General features: G+C 47.1%; 1 protein-coding gene across 2 annotated transcripts in view; it reads left to right on the top strand.

Moving 5' to 3' along the window:
- The window catches only part of Gga (ADP-ribosylation factor-binding protein Gga), an 89106-nt gene that overhangs the window by 32492 nt on the left and 36591 nt on the right, over positions 1 to 20023 (top strand). For both annotated transcript variants that reach the window (XM_050176910.2, XM_050176911.2), the window contains exons 8-10: positions 5590 to 5671; positions 9467 to 9586; positions 14743 to 14880. In XM_050176910.2, the coding sequence (XP_050032867.1) occupies positions 5590 to 5671; positions 9467 to 9586; positions 14743 to 14880 (340 nt within the window). The remainder of the gene's footprint in view (positions 1 to 5589; positions 5672 to 9466; positions 9587 to 14742; positions 14881 to 20023) is intronic.

Below are 20023 nucleotides of genomic sequence, written 5' to 3' on the forward strand. Positions count from 1 at the left end.
GTAACGGGCGACATCGGTGGTTAGGCGCGGCCAGTAATACCTTTCTTGTATCCTCGATAGCGTCCGGGAGAAACCGAGGTGCCCAGCGGTCGGATCGTCATGTAGGGCGTGCAGTACTTCTGGACGTAGCGCCGACGGAACAACAAGAAGGTAGTTGGCGCGGACTGGTGAGAAGTTCTTCTTCACGAGTAGGTTGTTTTGAAGCCTGAACGAAGATAATCCACGCTTAAATGCCCTTGGGACAACGTCGGTGTGCCCTTCCAAATACTCGATTAGGGCTTTTAGCTCAGAGTCTCCTCGTTGCTGTTCGGCGAAGTCTTCCGCGCTTATTATGCCAAGGAAGGCGTCGTCATCCTCGTCATCTTGCGGCGGCGGGTCAATGGGAGCGCGGGATAGGCAATCGGCATCTGAGTGTTTTCGTCCAGACTTGTAGGTTACAGTGATGTCGTATTCTTGTAGCCTGAGGCTCCACCGTGCGAGCCGTCCTGAGGGGTCTTTTAGGTTAGCTAGCCAACACAACGCGTGATGATTGCTGACCACCTTGAATGGCCTGCCATATAGGTAAGGGCGAAATTTCGCTGTGGCCCAAACGATGGCGAGGCATTCCTTTTCGGTTGTAGAATAATTGCCTTCTGCTTTTGACAATGATCGGCTAGCGTAAGCTATCACGTGTTCATGTCCATCTTTTCTCTGGACTAGGACGGCACCGAGGCCTAGGCTACTGGCGTCAGTGTGTATTTCGGTATCGGCGTGCTCGTCGAAGTGCGCAAGTACGGGCGGCGACTGCATGCGTCGTTTGAGTTCTTGAAATGCGTCGCCCTGTGGCGTTTCCCACTTGAACTCGACGTCACATTTAGTTAGCTGTGTCAGCGGCTCAGCGATGCGTGAAAAGTTCTTGACAAATCGCCTGTAGTAGGCACACATGCCAAGAAATCTACGCACTGCCTTCTTGTCGGTGGGCTGCGGGAACTTTGCAATGGCAGCTGTTTTCTGCGGGTCGGGGCGTACTCCGGATTTGCTGATGACGTGGCCTAGGAATAGAAGCTCATCGTAAGCGAAGCGGCACTTTTCTGGCTTCAGAGTGAGCCCTGATGACTTGATGGCCTCTAGTACTGTGGCAAGCCGCCTAAGGTGATCGTCAAAATTTTCGGCGAATACAACGACGTCATCCAAGTAAACGAGACAGGTCTGCCACTTCAATCCTGCTAAAACCGTGTCCATCACGCGCTGGAACGTTGCAGGCGCCGAGCACAGTCCAAATGGCATAACCTTGAACTCGTAGAGGCCGTCTGGGGTGATGAAGGCGGTCTTTTCACGATCTCTTTCGTCGACTTCTATTTGCCAATAGCCAGACTTGAGGTCCATCGAGGAGAAGTATTTAGCGTTGCAGAGCCGATCCAATGCGTCGTCTATCCGTGGGAGAGGGTATACGTCCTTCTTCGTGATCTTGTTCAGACGACGATAATCGACGCAGAAACGAAGGGTTCCGTCCTTTTTCTTCACCAGCACAACAGGAGATGCCCACGGGCTTTTCGACGGCTGGATGATGTCGTCGCGCAGCATTTCGTCGACTTGTTCTCTTATAGCTTCACGTTCTCGCGGCGAAACTCGGTAAGGGCTCTGGCGAAGTGGTCGAGCGTACTCCTCGGTGATTATGCGATGCTTGGCGACTGGTGTTTGTCGAATCCTCGATGACGTCGAAAAGCAGCCTTTGTACCGCCGGAGCAGACTTCTGAGCTGCTGTTGCTTAATCACGGGGAGACTTGGATTAATGTCGTAGTCTGGTTCGGCAACCATGGTCGTCGGGGTAGATGCGGCGGAATCCGAGAGGACAAACGCATTGCTGTTTTCCAGAATTTCCTCGATGTATGCGATCGTCGTGCCCTTGTTGATGTGCTTGTACTCCTGGCTGAAGTTTGTCAGCAACACTTTCGTGTTTCCTCCGTGCAGTCGAGCGATCCCTCTTGCGACGCAAATTTCACGGTCTAGCAGTAGACGTTGGTCGCCTTCGATGACACCTTCTAAGTCAGCGGGTGTTTCGGTGCCGACCGAAATAACAATGCTGGAGCGAGGCGGGATGCTCACCTGATCTTCGAGCACACTCAAGGCGTGGTGACTACGAGGGTTCTCCGACGGTATCGCATGGTCTTCCGACAGAGTTATTGACTTCGACTTCAGGTCGATGACTGCGCCGTGTTGGTTGAGGAAGTCCATGCCGAGAATGACGTCTCGTGAACACTGTTGGAGGATAACGAAGGTGACAGGGTAAGTCCGGTCGTGAATGGTAATTCTTGCCGTGCACATTCCAGTCGGCGTTATGAGGTGTCCTCCGGCGGTACGAATTTGAGGGCCTTCCCACGTAGTCTTAACTTTCTTCAACTGGGCGGCGATGTGTCCACTTATGACGGAGTAATCAGCCCCTGTGTCGACTAAGGCGGTGACTGCGTGGCCGTCGAGAAGCACGTCGAGGTCGGTGGCTCTTTGTCTTGCATTACAGTTCGGCCTTGGCGTCGGATCACGACTGCGTCGCGTTGACTTGTGGCTGGTATGTGACGTCGTCAGGTCGTCTTTCGTCGTCGGATTCTTTCCTTCCAGACTTCGTCGGGATGGCGCCGTGTCGTTATGTCGTCGAGGTAGTTTCTTCGGCGTCTTCGTCGGCGGCGGAGGATCTTCGACAGTTCGACGGACAGCAACCGCACCTCCATCGGTTGCTGCTTTTAGTTTTCCGGATATGGGCTCGCTGACCGGCCCCGAGCTGGGCCAGTGTATGGTCGGCGCTGCGGCGACAGGTAGCGGCCCGGTGATGGTGAACGCGACGGTCGTCGAGAACTCCACTGAGTAGCCGCGAGGTAGTCAGCGATATCGCGAGGGCGTTCACCTTGCTGCGGGCGCGGAGCGTTGACGGCGAAACCTCGCAGTCCCATTTCCCGGTATGGACATCGTCGGTAGACGTGACCCGCTTCCCCGCAGTGGTAGCAGAGCGGGCGGTGGTCAGGAGCGCGCCAAACGTCGGTCTTCCTCGGGTAGCTCCGCTGGGCGACGGGTGGGCGCGCTGTCGGCGGCGGCGGCGCTGGTCGACGGAATTGCGGCGTTACAGGGCCCTGGCGCGGTCGCTGAGGAGGGCCTTGACGGCGTACGACGGCGGCGTAGGTCATCGCTTCGGGTTGGGGTTGCGGTAATTGAGGTTGCACCTCCGGAACTCCAAGCGACCGCTGAACCTCATCTTTGACGATGTCAGCGATCGAGGCCACTTGAGGCTGCGACGACGGGAAGATCTTCTGAAGCTCCTCTCGTACGACTGCCCTGATAGCCTCGCGCAGGTCTTCGGAGGCCAGTGATTGAACTCCGGCATAGTTTGTAGCGTTGGTGCGGCGGTCGAATTGCCGGTTTCGCATCTCGAGTGTCTTCTCGATGCTAGTGGCCTCGCGAAGAAACTCGTCGACAGTCTTCGGTGGGTTTCGTACCATACCGGCGAAAAGTTCCTCCTTAACACCACGCATTAGTAGCCGGACTTTCTTTTCCTCGGACATTTCCGGGTCGGCGTGGCGGAATAGGCGGCTCATTTCTTCTGTAAAAATCGCGGTGGTCTCGTTGGGCAGCTGCACTCGGGTTTCCAGTAGTGCTTGGGCTCGTTCTCGGCGTACGACGCTTGTGAATGTCTGCAGGAAGCCACTTCGGAAAAGGTCCCAGGTCGTTAACGTGGCTTCTCTGTTCTCGAACCACGTCCTGGCAGCGTCTTCCAATGCGAAGAAGACATGTCGCAGTTTGTCGTCGCTGTTCCAGCTGTTAAATGCAGCGACCCTCTCGTACGTCTCGAGCCAGGTTTCCGGGTCCTCGAATGTTGAACCGCGGAACGTGGGGGGCTCCCTGGGCTGCTGCAGCACGACGGCGGATGCTGGGGCTGCCATTGGGGAGGACTTGGTGGCAATCTTCCTGCACGTCTCAGGTAGGAGTCCGTGCTCTGGGGGCAGTCCTTGCAGCCGGCGGCTAGCTCGCTGGTCTTGGGCGACGTTGGTTTTGTCCTCGGGCTTCGGGCTTGGATCGCGGCTTTGCGGGGGCGTTCGGTACATGAACGCACAAGCACCTCCACCAGATGTCACGTGGTCGTGACGTTGAATAACACAGTAGCAGTACTGTGAACGACAAAACTAACTTTTATTGGGCGAACCTGTGCCCACAAAACAGGCTACACTTATAGCACAACGATAGCGGCGAACACGCTCGGCGATCGTCGAAAATCTGATTAGCGGGTCAAGCGCGTCGGCTTTTATAGATCAGTCGTCGAATGTTCCAGATTAACTGATGGGACCCGCGTGTCTTCCACAAAGTTCTACACCATTCGTGTCACGCGATGAAATCTGATAACACAAGGTTCGTCGACAACAGACACGCGGATAGAAGCGTCGATAACTTTCCAGAAACGTCGGATACATGCAGGCGCGTCCCTCGCTGTGCGATTACAGTTGTTAAGCGGCGAAACGTGGTTGCCCGATAAAGATAAGTACACGTGTCAATATAAATGAGAACATCAAAGCCGTTTTCAAAGGACGTGATGTCTCGCGGTGTTCGTTGCAAAAAAAAAAAAGAGTATTGGGTAAATTGCAGAAGGGACGAAAGTTGAGCTTGTTGCTGCACTTTGAAACTTATTTGGAGGAGCACTGAATGACAGGACAAGGAAAGACAACACAAAGGTTCAGACTAACAACCAGTTATTATTTGAAGCAACATACGTTCGAAAAGACGATGCGCAATGAAGTCCTTCTCCGCGAAGCCAAATGGTCGATGCATCAAGCAAGCCTGAGTGCATAGCCATGTCTCTCTATCAGAAAATCAAACTGTTCAGATAATCGAGCTCTTTTTCGATTAAACCTAGCGATAGCACATTTAAGCAAAAGGGGCCCCTTCTCTGTATCGCATATGCTTCTACAGTTTCGTGCATTCTTTGGTCTTTGTGTCGCTTCAGGATTCGGCACTTATCAAATGCCGACGCACAGCTGCACAGCGCTGCTTGAGAGGCTATGCTGCTACCATGTCCTGTGTTGAGGGACTTAGCATGTTCTTAAAAGTGTTGACTGCGAGAACATGCTCAACTCTGTTGATGCAGCACTGACACGGTGAACCCCCAGGCAATTAATTTCTGCACCCCTAACTATCTCTCTCGTCTGGTTTGGCTGCTTGCTGGTCTCCGTGCACTCTTCAGGTACGGATAGACGACCATAATCTCGGCAAATAATTCCCAAGTGCTAAATAGTCTGCATCAAGGAATGCATAGATGATCACCAATTTATGCCAAATGTGCAACAAACGGCTGCAGCTGCTTTTTATTTCCACTACTGTGGCTTGAACGTAGCAGCAGAGTAGCATTCAGTGTACAGAGTATCCAACAACATTCTTAGTTCCCCTTGGCACAGCTGTGACAGTGTAGGCACGTGATACATAAGTGTGTGGAGAAAACGACTAGGCTCACAGAATGCTAGGCAAGAACTGATTATTGCTCGCAGCATTACGTGTCGTGGAGGCGCTCTCTTGTGCCGTCCTATTTGGTGTTGACGCAACACCACAACCACAAGTGCGTGAATTCTTGTGCAGGAACTGTTTGAGAGCTGTGAGCGCTTGCGTCCCAAGCTGTTCCGGCTGGCTGGAGAGATGGAGGAAAAAGACGAAGGGCTCAGTGAGTGCCACAAACAGTACTCTTTGCCTTTAGTATAGTTGAGCATTGCTTTTAGGGTGCTGGTTGGTATGGCATGTCCTGGTTGTATAAGTTGTGCTGGTCAGGTGAAGCACAAGCTATTGCAGAGTGTGCGCATTAGGAACAGTTGGAGCACAATGCCCGTGCGGATATTGCATTTACGTGGCAGTGTTCTCGTGTGTTTCACCTGTGCAGTGCAGCTTAACCCGCTGTAGTGGCTCACTGGATATGTCATTCTGCTGCCGAACATGAGGTACTAGGTTTGATTCCCAGCCACAGTGACTGCATTTTGATGAGGTTGAAATGCAAATACGCCCGTGTACTTAGACTTGGGTGCATATTAAAGGGTCCCGCATGATCAACGCTTATTTGAAGTCCTCCACTGTGCCGTCTCTCATAGCCCTAGCGTTTCTTTAGGATGCTAAACTCACTCACTCAGTCAGTCGATCGATCAGCTTACACAGTCGCAATACTTTTTGCTTACTGGAGTCCCTTTGTTCTTGAGAGTGAGTAGTGCTGGTGACTGCTTAAGTACGATGCCTGCCTAAGGTGGTGTACAATCGACTTGTGTGTTAATTCGACCCTGACAGGACCGACAAAATCGACCGAATTAAACAAGATGCATAAAAAATGCCCATACACCACTGATTCATTTGGCAGTATTTGCCAGAATCTAAAACGCCCCTGAATCAAATGTGTGGCCAGCTTCTGTCTCCAAAGCAGAAAACTAACTTATAAATTACATTAAAGCTGCCGAACAAAGTAGAGATATAATGCGCACCCGATTTTTTTAGCAAGTAAAATTGGTGTGGCACAATGGCGACCGGTTTCTTAAAATCAGCTTTGCCGCATGGTGATTAAAGTCAGCTTTGACACAGCACATTTGTGTTATGCGGTAAAGCATACAAACGTCGCAAAGGCGGTTTTCGGCCCAATTTTCTTGAAAAAAAAAAAGAAAAGGCGCGCATCATAATCATGTAATTACCGCAATCAGGCATTTTTTCAGGGTGTCTACCAACCTGGAATTCTCAGGGATTGGCCTGGAAAAACTCGGGGAATTTGTGCCTCTATCAGGAAAAATTAGCTGTAATTTTATTGAAAGGGTAGAAAGTCGCGGTAATGCTGGCTCGTGTAACAGACAGGAATCGTAATGAATCGTCTTTGACACCCTGTCGTCGGCTGGAGGAGTTGCCAGTGTACAGTCAACGACCGACTTTCCGGAGGCGCGATAATTTGGACGGCTTTGTGGCACCACTACGTACCCCATAGAGTAAATGTTTCAGAATGTTTGAAATTTCGGTCGCAAGAACCCTTCGCCGTACGATTTTCAGGACTTTTTGCTGTGACCGCAAGTCTGAAACGGCATTAATCAAAGCCACCACCGCTGCCATATTGATTACCTCGCCGCCTCGAACCATCGCTCTCGCACGAAGATCCGCTGGCAGCAGTAGTTACCACTATGGCAACGCTAACCTAGTTGCTTCGACGTTCGCTGTTAAGATTCTTGCCGTTCGCTGCTGAATTCGCTGCTGTCAGCAATGGCACTGACTCCGCCTTTGTGGTCCTCGCGATTGGCTTAGAAGCTTGGAAAGCATAGTGCGTTGCACAATGGCGGTTCCCGAAAGTCAGCTTCGCCTCTGTACAGAAATGTTACTTGGTGAAGCATACACAAAAGTATTGCAGTGAAGCATAACAAGCGTGGGAAGGGGCAATTGCCTTGGGACACAGCATGTATTCCTTAATTATACACGCGTGCACCCGGCATCTCCTGTCACAGTACGAGCACCGATATGCCTAATACGTGTACCGACAGGTCTTCAGAGCATTTTAGAATGTGCCTGGGGCGGTTTGAGCCCTTAAGGGCAGTAAATGACATGCATTTATTTTTTCCAACTGGCAGATTTTTCGGACGTTTTCGCGGCCCCTAGGGAGTTCGAAAAATCGGACCTAGACTGTGCAACTGACCAAGAAGAACAAAAAAACCTACGCATTGAGGAATGAAAGGGAAAGAAAGCGTGCTGCAGCTGTTTTGAAGGAGCTTGAGCTCAAAAAACAAAGTGTTAGCTGATGCCGAGAGGCAGGTGTCCCTCATCCAAACCAAAATAAACTATTTAAAGCAGTGAAGCACTACACTGAGGCGTCATGCGTGGGCTGAGAGTATGTCAGGACAGTTGACGTTGACTTACGAGCTGTTGAGAGAGAATGTCAATTGTGACAAAGTTCGGGCCCCATACCACTGAGCTTGCGATCAGTTTGCAGAAATAGCTCATATTTGAAAATATTTCTTCTGTACGCATCTCCTTTGTATTGGTATTTGAGAATGTCTGACTCTAACTGCAATTTTTTTAAATACATTTATTTGTTGTGAATTTTACTAACCTCTCCCTTCTATTCTCTATTGAATAACATAAGCACTACTCCTTAGTATTCAAATTGGATTAAGTCGTCTTTTTTAAAAAAATGTTTCATATGCTTACTAGAGAGTGACAGCATCGGGCGATATGGTTTCAGCCCATCTTGACATAAAACATAGTTCTGCATCACTCAGGGAAAACCTGGAAAACTCAGGGAATTTGGAAATGTCACTTTGGTAGACACCCTGTTTGAGCTATCGTTATTGCTTGAGAATCCGAAAATAGGCTTTTTTGATGGGAGATTTTGACATGTGTTCATCGCATTCACTGTTCCCTCCGCTCCGCTGAGACAGACACTGTCTCTAAAGGGGTCACTATCGGGGTCACCATAGGCATCACATGTGTGCATGTTGACTTGCGGAGTTCTAATTATCTGGCAAAGACTAATTTTAGGATCAAAATAACAAAAGTGTAGACCCATAAAAATGCATGGGCCGCTGGCAGGGACCTTTGGTTGTGATCAAATTAAACTGGAGTCAAATTAACGGAAGTCTACTTTAGTGCATTGACAAGGATGTGTGTTGTAGAAGTTTCCTTCTTATGTGTCAACAGCTGTGCAAGCCTGCTTTGGTAAGCTTAATAACCAGAAGTCTGTAAGGCAGAGACGTTATGCATTCTGCTAGGAGAAATAGACATGAATGAGAAAAGAAAGGGCTATTATTCTTTGTTCTCCCATCTGGAAAGGGTGGAAACAATGTGCTTTCACTTGGTTTTGCCAGACTGTTTCATTATCAAGAATGGATATTACGAATGATGTGACGTTCATCTTGGCATCATAAATGACAGCAGCTGTGTAAACAGACGAAAGCAGCTGAGCATTGGCAGGCTGTGCATAATGGTGACACAGTGGAAACTTGTTAGAGCGAACATCGATGTAAATACTTATCGGATACAAGTTATATCTAAAACTTTTCTCGCTGACATCAGTACGTAACTAATATACGCGTATAACAAATATTGAATATGATGAAGGTATTTTTTCGTGTCAGATTTAATGATGTTAAAATGAGGTTGGACTGTATACTTAGCATCATGTTGTGGCTATTGCTAGCCATGTTGTTGCTCTTGATGCGATCTCTGCCACAGAAACCATCCCATTATAATCGGTTGAGTTTGTTTTGAGATGTTGTTCACGGATGCTTACTGACAAGGTGTTATCCACAAGGGCTGTTATAGGGACCTGCGAAGTTGCTTTTAATGCTGGATCATAGAAACCTCAACTAAACTAAACTCACGATTTAACGAAGTGTTTCACTTCACGTGTTTCCATGATGTATTGAGGTAATGTTTTCATGCCATTTGGTAATTGTGGCCATATTAATAGCTGTTTCCCACCAGCATAATTCTGGTTCCTCATGCTCAGACGAGATCCTGACAGCAAATGACGAGCTGACGAATGTGATCAACATCTACAAGAAGACCATGGGGCTCGAGCCAGCTGTCAACGGAGGGAGTTCCACCACCGCCTTTAACGACACCCACGGTGAGTTTCTGTTTGCCTATTTCAGTGTTTGACACCAAAGAGATGCTGAATCAGTCAAGTAATGCCCTAGTATTTTGTAAGTGAATGATCTAAGAGACTAGAAGTTAGAGTGCATTAGGAACCACGGTGCCTCTCACTGTAAAGGCTAGCAGTGGTTTTTGTGTATTCAAGGTTCAGCTAGCATAGTGATTGTCATGTTTTCTGCTTTTTTTTTTCCAAAGTGTACACAATACCATAGCTCTTGATGAAGTGGCTTTTAAATCTCTTGCTTGGTGATGAGGCCAGATGGAACTGTGTGCAACGAATATGTGTTAATAAAGGTGTGTTTTTGAAATATGCATTTGTCATATTGTTTAACCCTTTCCATGCCATGTTTAATGAGAAAAATTTTTTCTAATACTCAATATTTGATTAAATATTTGGCCTTATTTTGTCTTGATTCGGTGCGATATTCGATTCAACATCTACTATTCAGTATTCGCACACCTCTAATTATTTCCCATAATAAAACTTCAGTTGGTGGTTCCACCCTTGTCCTCTCGTCCTCTTGCTTATGTATGCTATGTCGTCCATTGGTTCTGCACTTCGAACCAGGAAAGCCAATTTTTTATACATTTCTGCCAACCATGCTTGCAAAAGGTCTGTTGTCTGTGAAGCGTGCGCAATCTGGTAATCGCACCAGAATGGTGAAGCAACTGCCACTCACCTGTCTATGGCACTTGGGGGACAAAGGACACCCATGTGGGCGAGTGAGACTTATCCTTGGCACGGTAAGAGTTAAACATTGTTGCAGTATGATAGCTGTACGCGTGGAAGAGTTGGAGGGATTATTTCTAGGGTAGCATTCTGTTGCTTACATGAATAATACACATGATCATACTGTAATCAGTTGCAACACCTCTTTGCTGTACATAATGCCTCCAGTGACCCTCGTCATTGATTCATTATTGTTTCTATAGCGGCACAAAAGTGCTTTGGAACATTCACAGTCAACAACCACCACCTCAACTTAGGTGCAAATTTTTCACACTCATTGCTTGCGATGTATTTTTCTTGATAGGAACTTGAATCACCTTATAGGATTTGCATGTCCAGAGCCACAATAATGCTTGGATCACATGAAAAAGTTTCATCGCCTGTCCGTAAGCACATTACAGTTTACGGAGACAAATACGTGCTCAACAAGGTTTATCCACCATCTTGTGATGCTCGCGTCAACTAGGGCACACAGACCTATAATCTGAACAACCACACTATTGGTCTGCTGGTGCAAAGGCATCGGCAGCAACAACCATTAGAATACACAGTCAGCGTCTGATTTTTCGGACTCCCGAGGGGCCGTGAAAACGTCCGAAAAAACCTGCCTTTTACTGCCCTTAAAAGGAAGCCTTAGCTTGGGCCCAACTCCGACGTGGCCTGTTCAAATACATGTAAATACATGTACCTGGACATAGGGGCATTGAGGGTAAAATGCTGGCTGACCGAATTGCCACATCAGTTGCTTCACAATATATCCATTCTACCACTGCATTACAGTAGAATCTCTATGATACGATCACGGCTAATACGAATTTCCGGATGATACGAATTTTACTGTGGTTCCGGCCGAGCCCCATTACTTTGCAACGTGCTAGAGAACGGTTGTTACGAATCAATTTTTGACCCGCGTCGGTTGATACGAAAATTACCGAAGGCACTGGAAATTCTAAAGTGTGCTTGGCGAAAGCCAGATGCTGCTACTGTCTGCGCTCCACTTCCTTGGCTTTGCTGTTCGGTGACATAGCCAGTTGCTGCTGCCACTTTCGTTCTGCTTCCCTGCCTTTGGTACCCGGCGATCTAATCAGTCGCTGTTGGCGTTTCCGTTCTGCCTCCCTTGCTTTCGCATCTGGTGACATGTTCAGTCGTCGCATGCGCATTGTTCTTCTGGCGTTCGGTGTTGGGGGAATCCGGCTGCCGCTTCCCTGAATCACTGGGCCGCTTGGGAGCCATGCGTCTCACTCACTCGACTGCAACGAGTCGTCTGTCGAAGGAGCGGCGGTGCAGCTGCCACCGCCAACGGATGGCCAACGCGCGCGCGCTCTCATTCTACCGTTGTGTGACGTCACAGTTGCTATGCACAGCGGCGCCCCCCAACGGCGCTCCGGTTGCTAAGGAGGGGAGGAGGTTACGCCACTGCGTGGAGGAGAGGCCACAGTTTGCACGATTCCAGCACACGGACGGACGCGACTGCGAGCATGAGCCGCGCAGTCACGCGATTTCTCCCCTTCTCTTACGGTGTGGAGACGCGGACGAGGCGCCGGATGGCGCGGAGGCCGCGACTGGGCTCAAAGAGTTTGAAGCGGTGGCGCTTTTGTTGCTTTTGTGCTTTTCCATGTGCCATCGGACAGAGTAGCTGCTGTGCTTTGGACCGCGTTCTTTGTGTTAGACATGGACGACGGCGAAAGTCCACCACCGGCGGCTGAAACGCTGCACGCGCTTGAAGTTCTGAGGCGTGCTATGGCCGTGGATTATATCAGCGACGACACATGCATGCATATTTATGGATTTGAACAAAGTCTGCTAAGTGACCTGACGAAGAAAAAGAGGCAGAATGACATTAAAGACTTTTTCTTCAAGAAATAAATGCTTTTTACATACGTGTGCCTGAGTGAGTTCACCTCTGACTCTTTAATTTAGCTAGTTTTAATTGTTTCGATGATACAAATTTCGGCTAATACGAATATTTTTCGTGACCCTGTGAGATTCGTATCATCGAGATTCCACTGTACCTGCCTTAGACCTAAAGCCTTTCATCCGAAAGAAACTCAGAAGCCACTGGCAGCGCTTATGGGAGGCTGAAACAAATAATAAGCTTCACTTGATTAAACCAAAACTGGGTAATTGGCCCTCTGCAACAAAAACATGACGAACAGATGTCCTATTCTGTCGTCTCAGAATAGGGCACACATATGCCACACACAGTTTCCTGCTAACTGGAAATGAACCACCATCCTGCGGTAGATGCGGTGAAAGGCTCACCGTCCTCCACGCCCTCCTGGAGTGTCGGCAAGCCAAAGCAGAGAGAAAGAAACACTTTCCATTAGCATACCGGCAGCACATCCCCCTTCATCCTGTAATGTTTCTTGGTATAGAACCATCGTTTGACACCAGAGCAGTCCTAAGTTTCTTGAACGATGTTGTCTTACATGTCGTTAGCCCTACGAATTTGTGCCACATCTTCTCTCAAGAGGATGCCGCTGCGATATTTTTGTACAGCACATGCCTTCAGGCCCTTCCGTTGTAGGGGTTCTTTTAGGCAGTAGTGCATCTTGCAAACGTTTGATTTCAAGTATTTTAAAATATGATCATTCTATCACAATGTATCTTTTGTGTTCTTATTAGTACTCATTAGTCATTGCCATAATTTTATTACATATAGCTTCTATGCACTTTACAGAGATCGCTTTTAGGCCCCTTTACAGCTACGTCACAATAACTTACGGAATTCATCTACCCACCGCAAACCCATAATCACTTACCAGGCGCTCTTTGGTCATAATTGGCCCTTGCGCCATAAAACAACAAATTCATTCATTCATTCATTCAAATACATGTAAAACAAAGAAATGCGTTTTTTGAATAACCCCTGGACCAATTTTAATGTAATTTGCTGCATTTGAGAGAGAAAGTTAAATTCTAGTGACTTTTGGAAGCGGAATTTTAATTTAGTGCCTGAATTTTGTGAAAAGAATTTTCAAAAATTTGAAAGCTCGAGAAAAATAAAAGCATGAAGTTTACAAATTAATAGCTCTGCATCAAGAACAGTATAGTGGCTCTGTTAACGGCATCCATTAGATCATTAAAAGCGGACAAATTCTGTGTGTCAATTTATATATTATGTGAATTTGTTACGCTGTGTACATGGGTTCTGCAAAAGTTGTATTTACATATTACTACATTTTTCAGATTCATGTGTAACATATCAATTTTGTCCCCTTTAGGTTTTCTATCAGATGCAGGTCACATAATTGTGATGTCATTTTTCATTGCTGAGTTACACAGCTTTAAACTTGATAGTTTCGTTTTCTGAAGATTTGTGATTTTTGTCAATTTTTAATAAAGAATTTATGACCTAAACCAAATATTAAAAACGAACAGTCACTAGATTCTAAGTTTTTCTTTTAAATGCAAAAAACCTCGTCAGATTTGGTGCTGTGGTTGCGGAGAAAAACAAATTCTCCTTTTACATGTATTTAGATAGGAGCACCCGAGCTAAAGCTTCTTTTTAAGGGCTCAAATCGCCACAGGCACCGCCAAAATAGCTCTTAAGGACTTCCAGTGCACTTATTAGGCATATTGGTGCTCGTACTGTGACAGGAAATGGCACGTGCACGCATGTATAATTAAGGAACGCATACCGTGTCTCGTGACAATTGCCTCTTGTCACTCTTTGTATGCTTCACCGCGTAACATTTCTGTGAAGAGGCGAAGCTGACTTGCGGGAACTGGCATTATGCAGCGCATCATGCTTTCGGAGCTTCTAAGCCACTGGCGAGGATTACAAAGGCGGAGTTGGTGCCATTGCCAACAGCGGTAAATTGTTTTGATTAAAAACACGCCACGGAACAGCAAAAAGCTTTGTAGTGAACGTCGAAGTAGCTAGGCCTAGCATTGCCGCGGTGGTAGCTACGGCTGCCGGTGGATCTGTGTGCGACAGCGCCGGTTCGAAGTGGCGAGATAATCGAAGTGGTGGTGGGGGTGGCTTCAATCAATGCCGTTTCAGACCTGTGGTCATGGCAAAAAGCCGAGAAAATGCAACAGCGAAAGGTTTTTGCCTTCGAAATTTCAGACATTTTTATACATTGATTCTATGGGGTACCGTGGCAGTGCTGCGAAGGTGTCCGAATTATCGGGCATGTCCGAAAAACGAGCGTCCGGAAAATCAGTCATTGATTTCTTAATTTTTTCTCCTGCGTTTCTCCAAAAACGTTTCTCAGGCATTGTGGCGAAAAAGAGCATTGACACTGCAGCTGCCTTCGATGTTTTTGGTGTTCCATAAACTGCGATATGTTTGCAGATGGGCCATATCTCTGTATTGAAAGATTAGCATGTATGTGTATTCTCACTCCCTACATCTTGTAAACTTATGCACGTTTTGGGTGGGTGTCGGAATGCAGCTGCATCAACTGCGCCAGTTGCTGTTGCGGCTGCTGGCTCCCTGCTGGACCTTGGCTCCCCGGGACCCGGTGTTTGTGAGGAACCCAAGAAAGGCCCTATCGACCTCAGCCTGCTTGATGACCAACTACTTGCGCTTGGTGAGCCTCCATGACTCTTGTTAACATCGCCAGGCAGGTCTGCTTTAAAGGGGTGGTGAGGTGAATTTTCTGCATGGGTTAGACCATGCTAGACTATCTGTCATGTTGCAAAGCTGTAGTTTATTTGTGAAAGACACAAATATCATGTGAACTGTCAGCGTTCTTGATTGGGAACGCCCGTTAGTCACTTAATGACATTGAACAGCATGTCATCGCTGATGTCGAGGGCATTTGTTAGGCAGGACTAGGTACACACAACACTGTCATTGGGCAATGAATTGCAAGTACTGGGCCCCCGAGGTGCATGCTGGCGATCACTGCAGCTGATCTGTAGGAGTCCTCGCATGACTGTCAGCCATTCGCTTGTTTTTATAATCTCCCGTTGATAGCAGCTTCAGGTCATCACGCCATGTTCGCAGAGTGGGGTGGCCACCTATTTGTCCAAAAAAATTATGGGGTTTTACTATGAGGCACGCCGTAGTGGAGGCCTCCGGAAATTTCGACCACCTGGGGATCTTTAACGTGCACCTAAATCTAAGTACACGGGTGTTTTCGCATTTCGCCTCCATCGAAATGCGGCCTATTTGTCCCGGTGGATGGCCACACCTGTATTACAAGGCACTAAAAGCTAATCTGGTTTTTCAGATACGCTTCCTTCAAAAAATAGTCAAGCCTTTTTTGCTTCATGAAGCTACCCACGTACTTGCGAGCAAATACCCCCTGCGCCCCCCCCCCCCCAAACCGCCTTTGCAATGTACTGAATCCACTGTTATCAGGAGATGTTGTGCACAATGCTAGTGAGAAAAAATTCCACCACAATGTCTTCAAAGTTCAGCATGAACTTTGCAGTGGTCGCAGAAGTTCAGCAGTGGTCACAGAATGAAGTTTTCAGTGAAAGTCGACAGTTGCATCCATTAGTGTTCAAATGTTTCACTTTCTGTGCACAGAAACCAAATGGCACTGTGCGGCCATGCTCCCATTCGCTTCCGCATATTCTATCTCACAGTTATCAATTGAAGCACTAAAGTCAAGCCAAAACCTACTAATTTTGCAGCCCGAGGAAGTCGTAATGCTTGTTTGCATAGCATTAGCAAAGTTTGTGCATTCGCAATGGCAACAACAAATATGGCTGTCTTTGTTTTCTTTTTTATCTGTCTCATAGTGACAACATTTGAAGTTCTGCCACAGACCACTATATAAAACTAGGAGGCACATTTCCACAAATTTTATTGCAAAATACCTTTATCTGTTGCTTCAGTTTTTAAAATACTTGATCAAGAGTAGCGATTGCTAAAAGTTGTTGGATAGCAGATGCTAGGCTGCTTTACGTACCGTATTTACACGATTGTAAGTCGACCCCTTTTTTTAAATTTGAAAGTCTGAAGTTGGGGGGTCGACTTACAATCGAAACCGAAACATGGCCCCGCCAAAAAAAGCGATACCAACGGGAGCTACAACGTACTTACAATTTTATGTTTGCTCTATGGCCCTACCCGTATCTTTTCGCTATCCCGCGTGTTTGTTCGCTTTTTGGAAGGGTTTTTGAACATTTTTGAGAGTCTTACAGTGCATGCAACACTCATGGGGGGGTGTCAATAGTTGATGGAAGCGCCGCTGTTCCAATTTGCGGCGGCACCCTCAGAACGGCGGCGCTTGCGGGGAGTATCGGTAGCTCATGGAAGAGCAGACACTGCTCGCGGGTTTCTCTTTCTCTGTTTAAAGCACGACCGGCTTTATTACGAGTCAGTCGTGGTTTAAAGGCATTGTTATTGGTTTGACGCGTTCCACTTGACTGCCGGCTACGTGCTACTTCTATGCTTCCCTAGTCGTCATGAGTGCTCCAGGCCCACTAATCGTTCGGCACTCGTTCACAGCAGCGTTCAAGAGGGCTGCCATCCTTTACGCCGAAGAAACAAATCGCTGCACAGCGGGCCGCAATTTCGATGTTTCTAAACGGGTGGTGCGAGAGTGGCGACTGCAGCGAAGCGAAATGTGTGACAGCAAGTGAGAAATTTCCCACGTGCCGAACTCTGGACGCTTTCCGGAGCTGTAGGCTAAGCTTGCGGCGTACGTCGCTGAAATGCGTGATCGGTGCGACGTGGTCATGAAACAAGCCCGGACCTTCGCCTTAATTTTAAGGTTCTGCTCCGCCGTGAGTACAACGAGTGGCTGGCGGCAGAAGACTGCGAAATTTTGCCAACCGGACCTGTAAAAAGAGCCTCCCTGACGGCTGCATGTGGCTGGGTGCATTTGGCGTGGGCTGCTGTTCTGCAAGATGTCCTGGTGCGGTCGTTTGCCAAATTTGAAATTTCGCTGGACCACGACGCGCTGTGGGACCGCAGCAATGTTGACGATGGCAGCACTAGTGAAGACTAGTAGTCCAGTGACCATGTCAGCTACTAATAAATTTTCGTTATCGAATGCGCCCTCGGGTATGCTCTCTGATTTTCTTTTTTTTCCGGTCAAGCGATATGGGGGGGTCGACTTACATTCGAGTCGACTTACAATCATGTAAATACGGTACTTTACATATTCATAATTTAAAAGTTGTGTCTGATCAACAAAACACAACAGCAAAAGAGACACACTTGCTCTCTTTTAGTCCGGTTTGTTCTCTGGGTTACTTGTAAGTTTCTTAAATTGATTTATGTGAAACATTCTTTTAACTCTTTCCATACCGCGCCCATTGGGGATCGTTAGTCCACTAACAATGGTTCGAAATGCCGCTTTCAAGACCTTCGGCGCCGCTTAGAGACACGCTATCAGACGTGAAGGAGAACTATATTTTTGTTTTTTGAGCAGTTCATTTTCTTTTTTTTTTCCTGCCAGGCCGTGATTTTTGAATGCGTCTTGAAGTTTTACGATCACCAAAGTAGAAGGTTAAAATGGACGGCCGCTATTAATAGTTTGAAACGCCGCTTTCGAGACCTTCCGCCCCACTCACGGACACACTGCACCATTGGACAGGAAGGAGGAGAACTATATTTTTGTTTCCTAAGCAGTTCAATTTTTTTCCCACCAAGCGATAATTTTTGAACGCGCTCCATAGTTTCGCGGTCGTCAAAGTAAAAAAGCAAGAATGGCTGCCTCCGGGAGCAGCGCGCGCACTTTGAAAGGTCACAGATCTCGCAATTCTGCTGCATCTGCAGCTGATTTATCGATGGATGGAGCAGCACCGAGTCTGAGGATGCTGCCTTTTCGGTGGACTTTTGACTCTGAGAGCGACGATGATGCAAACCAGCCGGGAACATCAGCGGCTGCAGCCCAGCACGCCCAACTGTAGTGCCTGCACTTAAATTTTTGTAGTGGAATAGCTGTTCAATTAAAATGTTTTAATTTTTCAGAGATAATGCCTATTAGATGGCAATAAATCTTGTACATATCATAACTTTTGTTACATATTTTTCTTAGCAGATATAAGCGTGTCTTTATAAACTTTGTTTAGTTTTATCCCACAATCTTGATTGTGGCAATTTATATCTTTTTATGACATACATCTCGTTAATAAAACATTTATGTGTGAAAAGTGCATTCATTCTGCTTTTGTTTATCTATTGCATAAAATATTGAGTGCAGTAGTTCCATCAAAAAAATAAATCTGGCGTAACCTATAAAAACACCTATTTTCTTCATGGTAGGGAAACAGTTAATAAACATTACTATGGTTGCACTGAAATGGTGTGTTCCATATTTCCTTTATTTTAAGGAAATGTTGACTCCGGTTAATTAGATTTTTTGCCTAATTTGAACCCAGCTGAAGGCTCTCACTGACGCCCATGTATCGCCATGGGCCCGAACTTTCATAATTTCAATCCTAAAATTGACCTTCGCAGGATAACTCAAACTTGACCAGTCAGCATGCATGTGCCTGACCCTTATGGTGACCCAAATAGTGATTCTTTAGTGGTAGCGTCTGTGTCGGCTGAGCTTAGGGGACAGTGAATACATCGAACATGTGTCAGCTCTCGTCGAAAATGCCTATTTTCAGCTTGCACTGGATAGATTCTAAAGCAGTAACCGTAAGTCACAATGTGTGATTATGGTATTTACGCAATTCAAACACGTGTCATTTTATTTATTATTTTTTTTCGAGAAAATTGAACCGATAGGCTCCAACAAAAACGCCTTCGCGGCATTTGAGTGCTTTGCCCCATAACAATGATGTATTATGGCGAAGCTGACTAGAGAATCAGCCACTCATGTGTAATGCATATTAGACTATGCCTATAGACCGTTTTATCGGCAAGGAGGAATGTAGCCAAGAGCCAGCATGCTGCGCCACTCTCCTTCTCACACTGGTATATGCAGATTCCGTTTTCGCCCAGCGGCAGCTTGGAAAGGTAGCAGTTTAATTGCGAATTAGTGCGATTTTAACATGTTCTGTCTGGGATTTCTGCGATGTCAGATGACTCGGGGTCGACGGGCTACCACTTTGCTGTGTTCGACTGCAAAAATAACTTTAGGAAGCAAGTGTGAAATGCATCTTCAGCCTTGGCGACTTCGTGGACACCGCCGCTGCAATAACAGGGAAGTGTCCACTTTGTATTACCAGCATAAACAGGAAGGACTTGATGCAATCGCATGTATGTTCGGAAGGTTTTGTTCCCAGTGAGCGCTCGGCGACGAACTTGGAACTTGACGCCCATGGTCAAACTGGGATATGAAAGAAAGCTGCATATTCGAGTCGGTCAACTATTGCGAATGTTATGAAGTTGACTACTTCTTCATGAATGCACACTAAACTTATTTTGTAGAAACGCGTTCCAAGATTATCACACTTGGCAACCAGCGTTCTGTCAGAAGTTGACCGAGGACGTATTGTGAAACAGTACGTGCCGACTAAGAAATGAAGGTGTGTTCGTTTCCATTCTATAACCAACGCCATGCCTACCGTGTGCCGGCCGGCTCTGCTTCATATGGGCTGTCCCGTGCTTCTCAGTCTCGCCAGCAATCTGTCGAGGCTGGTCATCGCGCACTGTATTACTGCAGAAAATAAAGTTGCTGTTGCAAAGAGTAGTTGTTCTTTTTTTCATCTCTCTCGAGTAGGCGAGGTGCCTTTGCACACACAAGCGCCATTTGAGACCTAAGAGTGCGCATAATCTTTCAACGCGTCATGTGCGTCTGGTTGATCGTGGCATATTTG

This window comes from Dermacentor andersoni, chromosome 8 (assembly GCF_023375885.2).
Source record: "Dermacentor andersoni chromosome 8, qqDerAnde1_hic_scaffold, whole genome shotgun sequence".
NCBI classification, from domain to species: Eukaryota; Metazoa; Arthropoda; class Arachnida; order Ixodida; family Ixodidae; genus Dermacentor; species Dermacentor andersoni.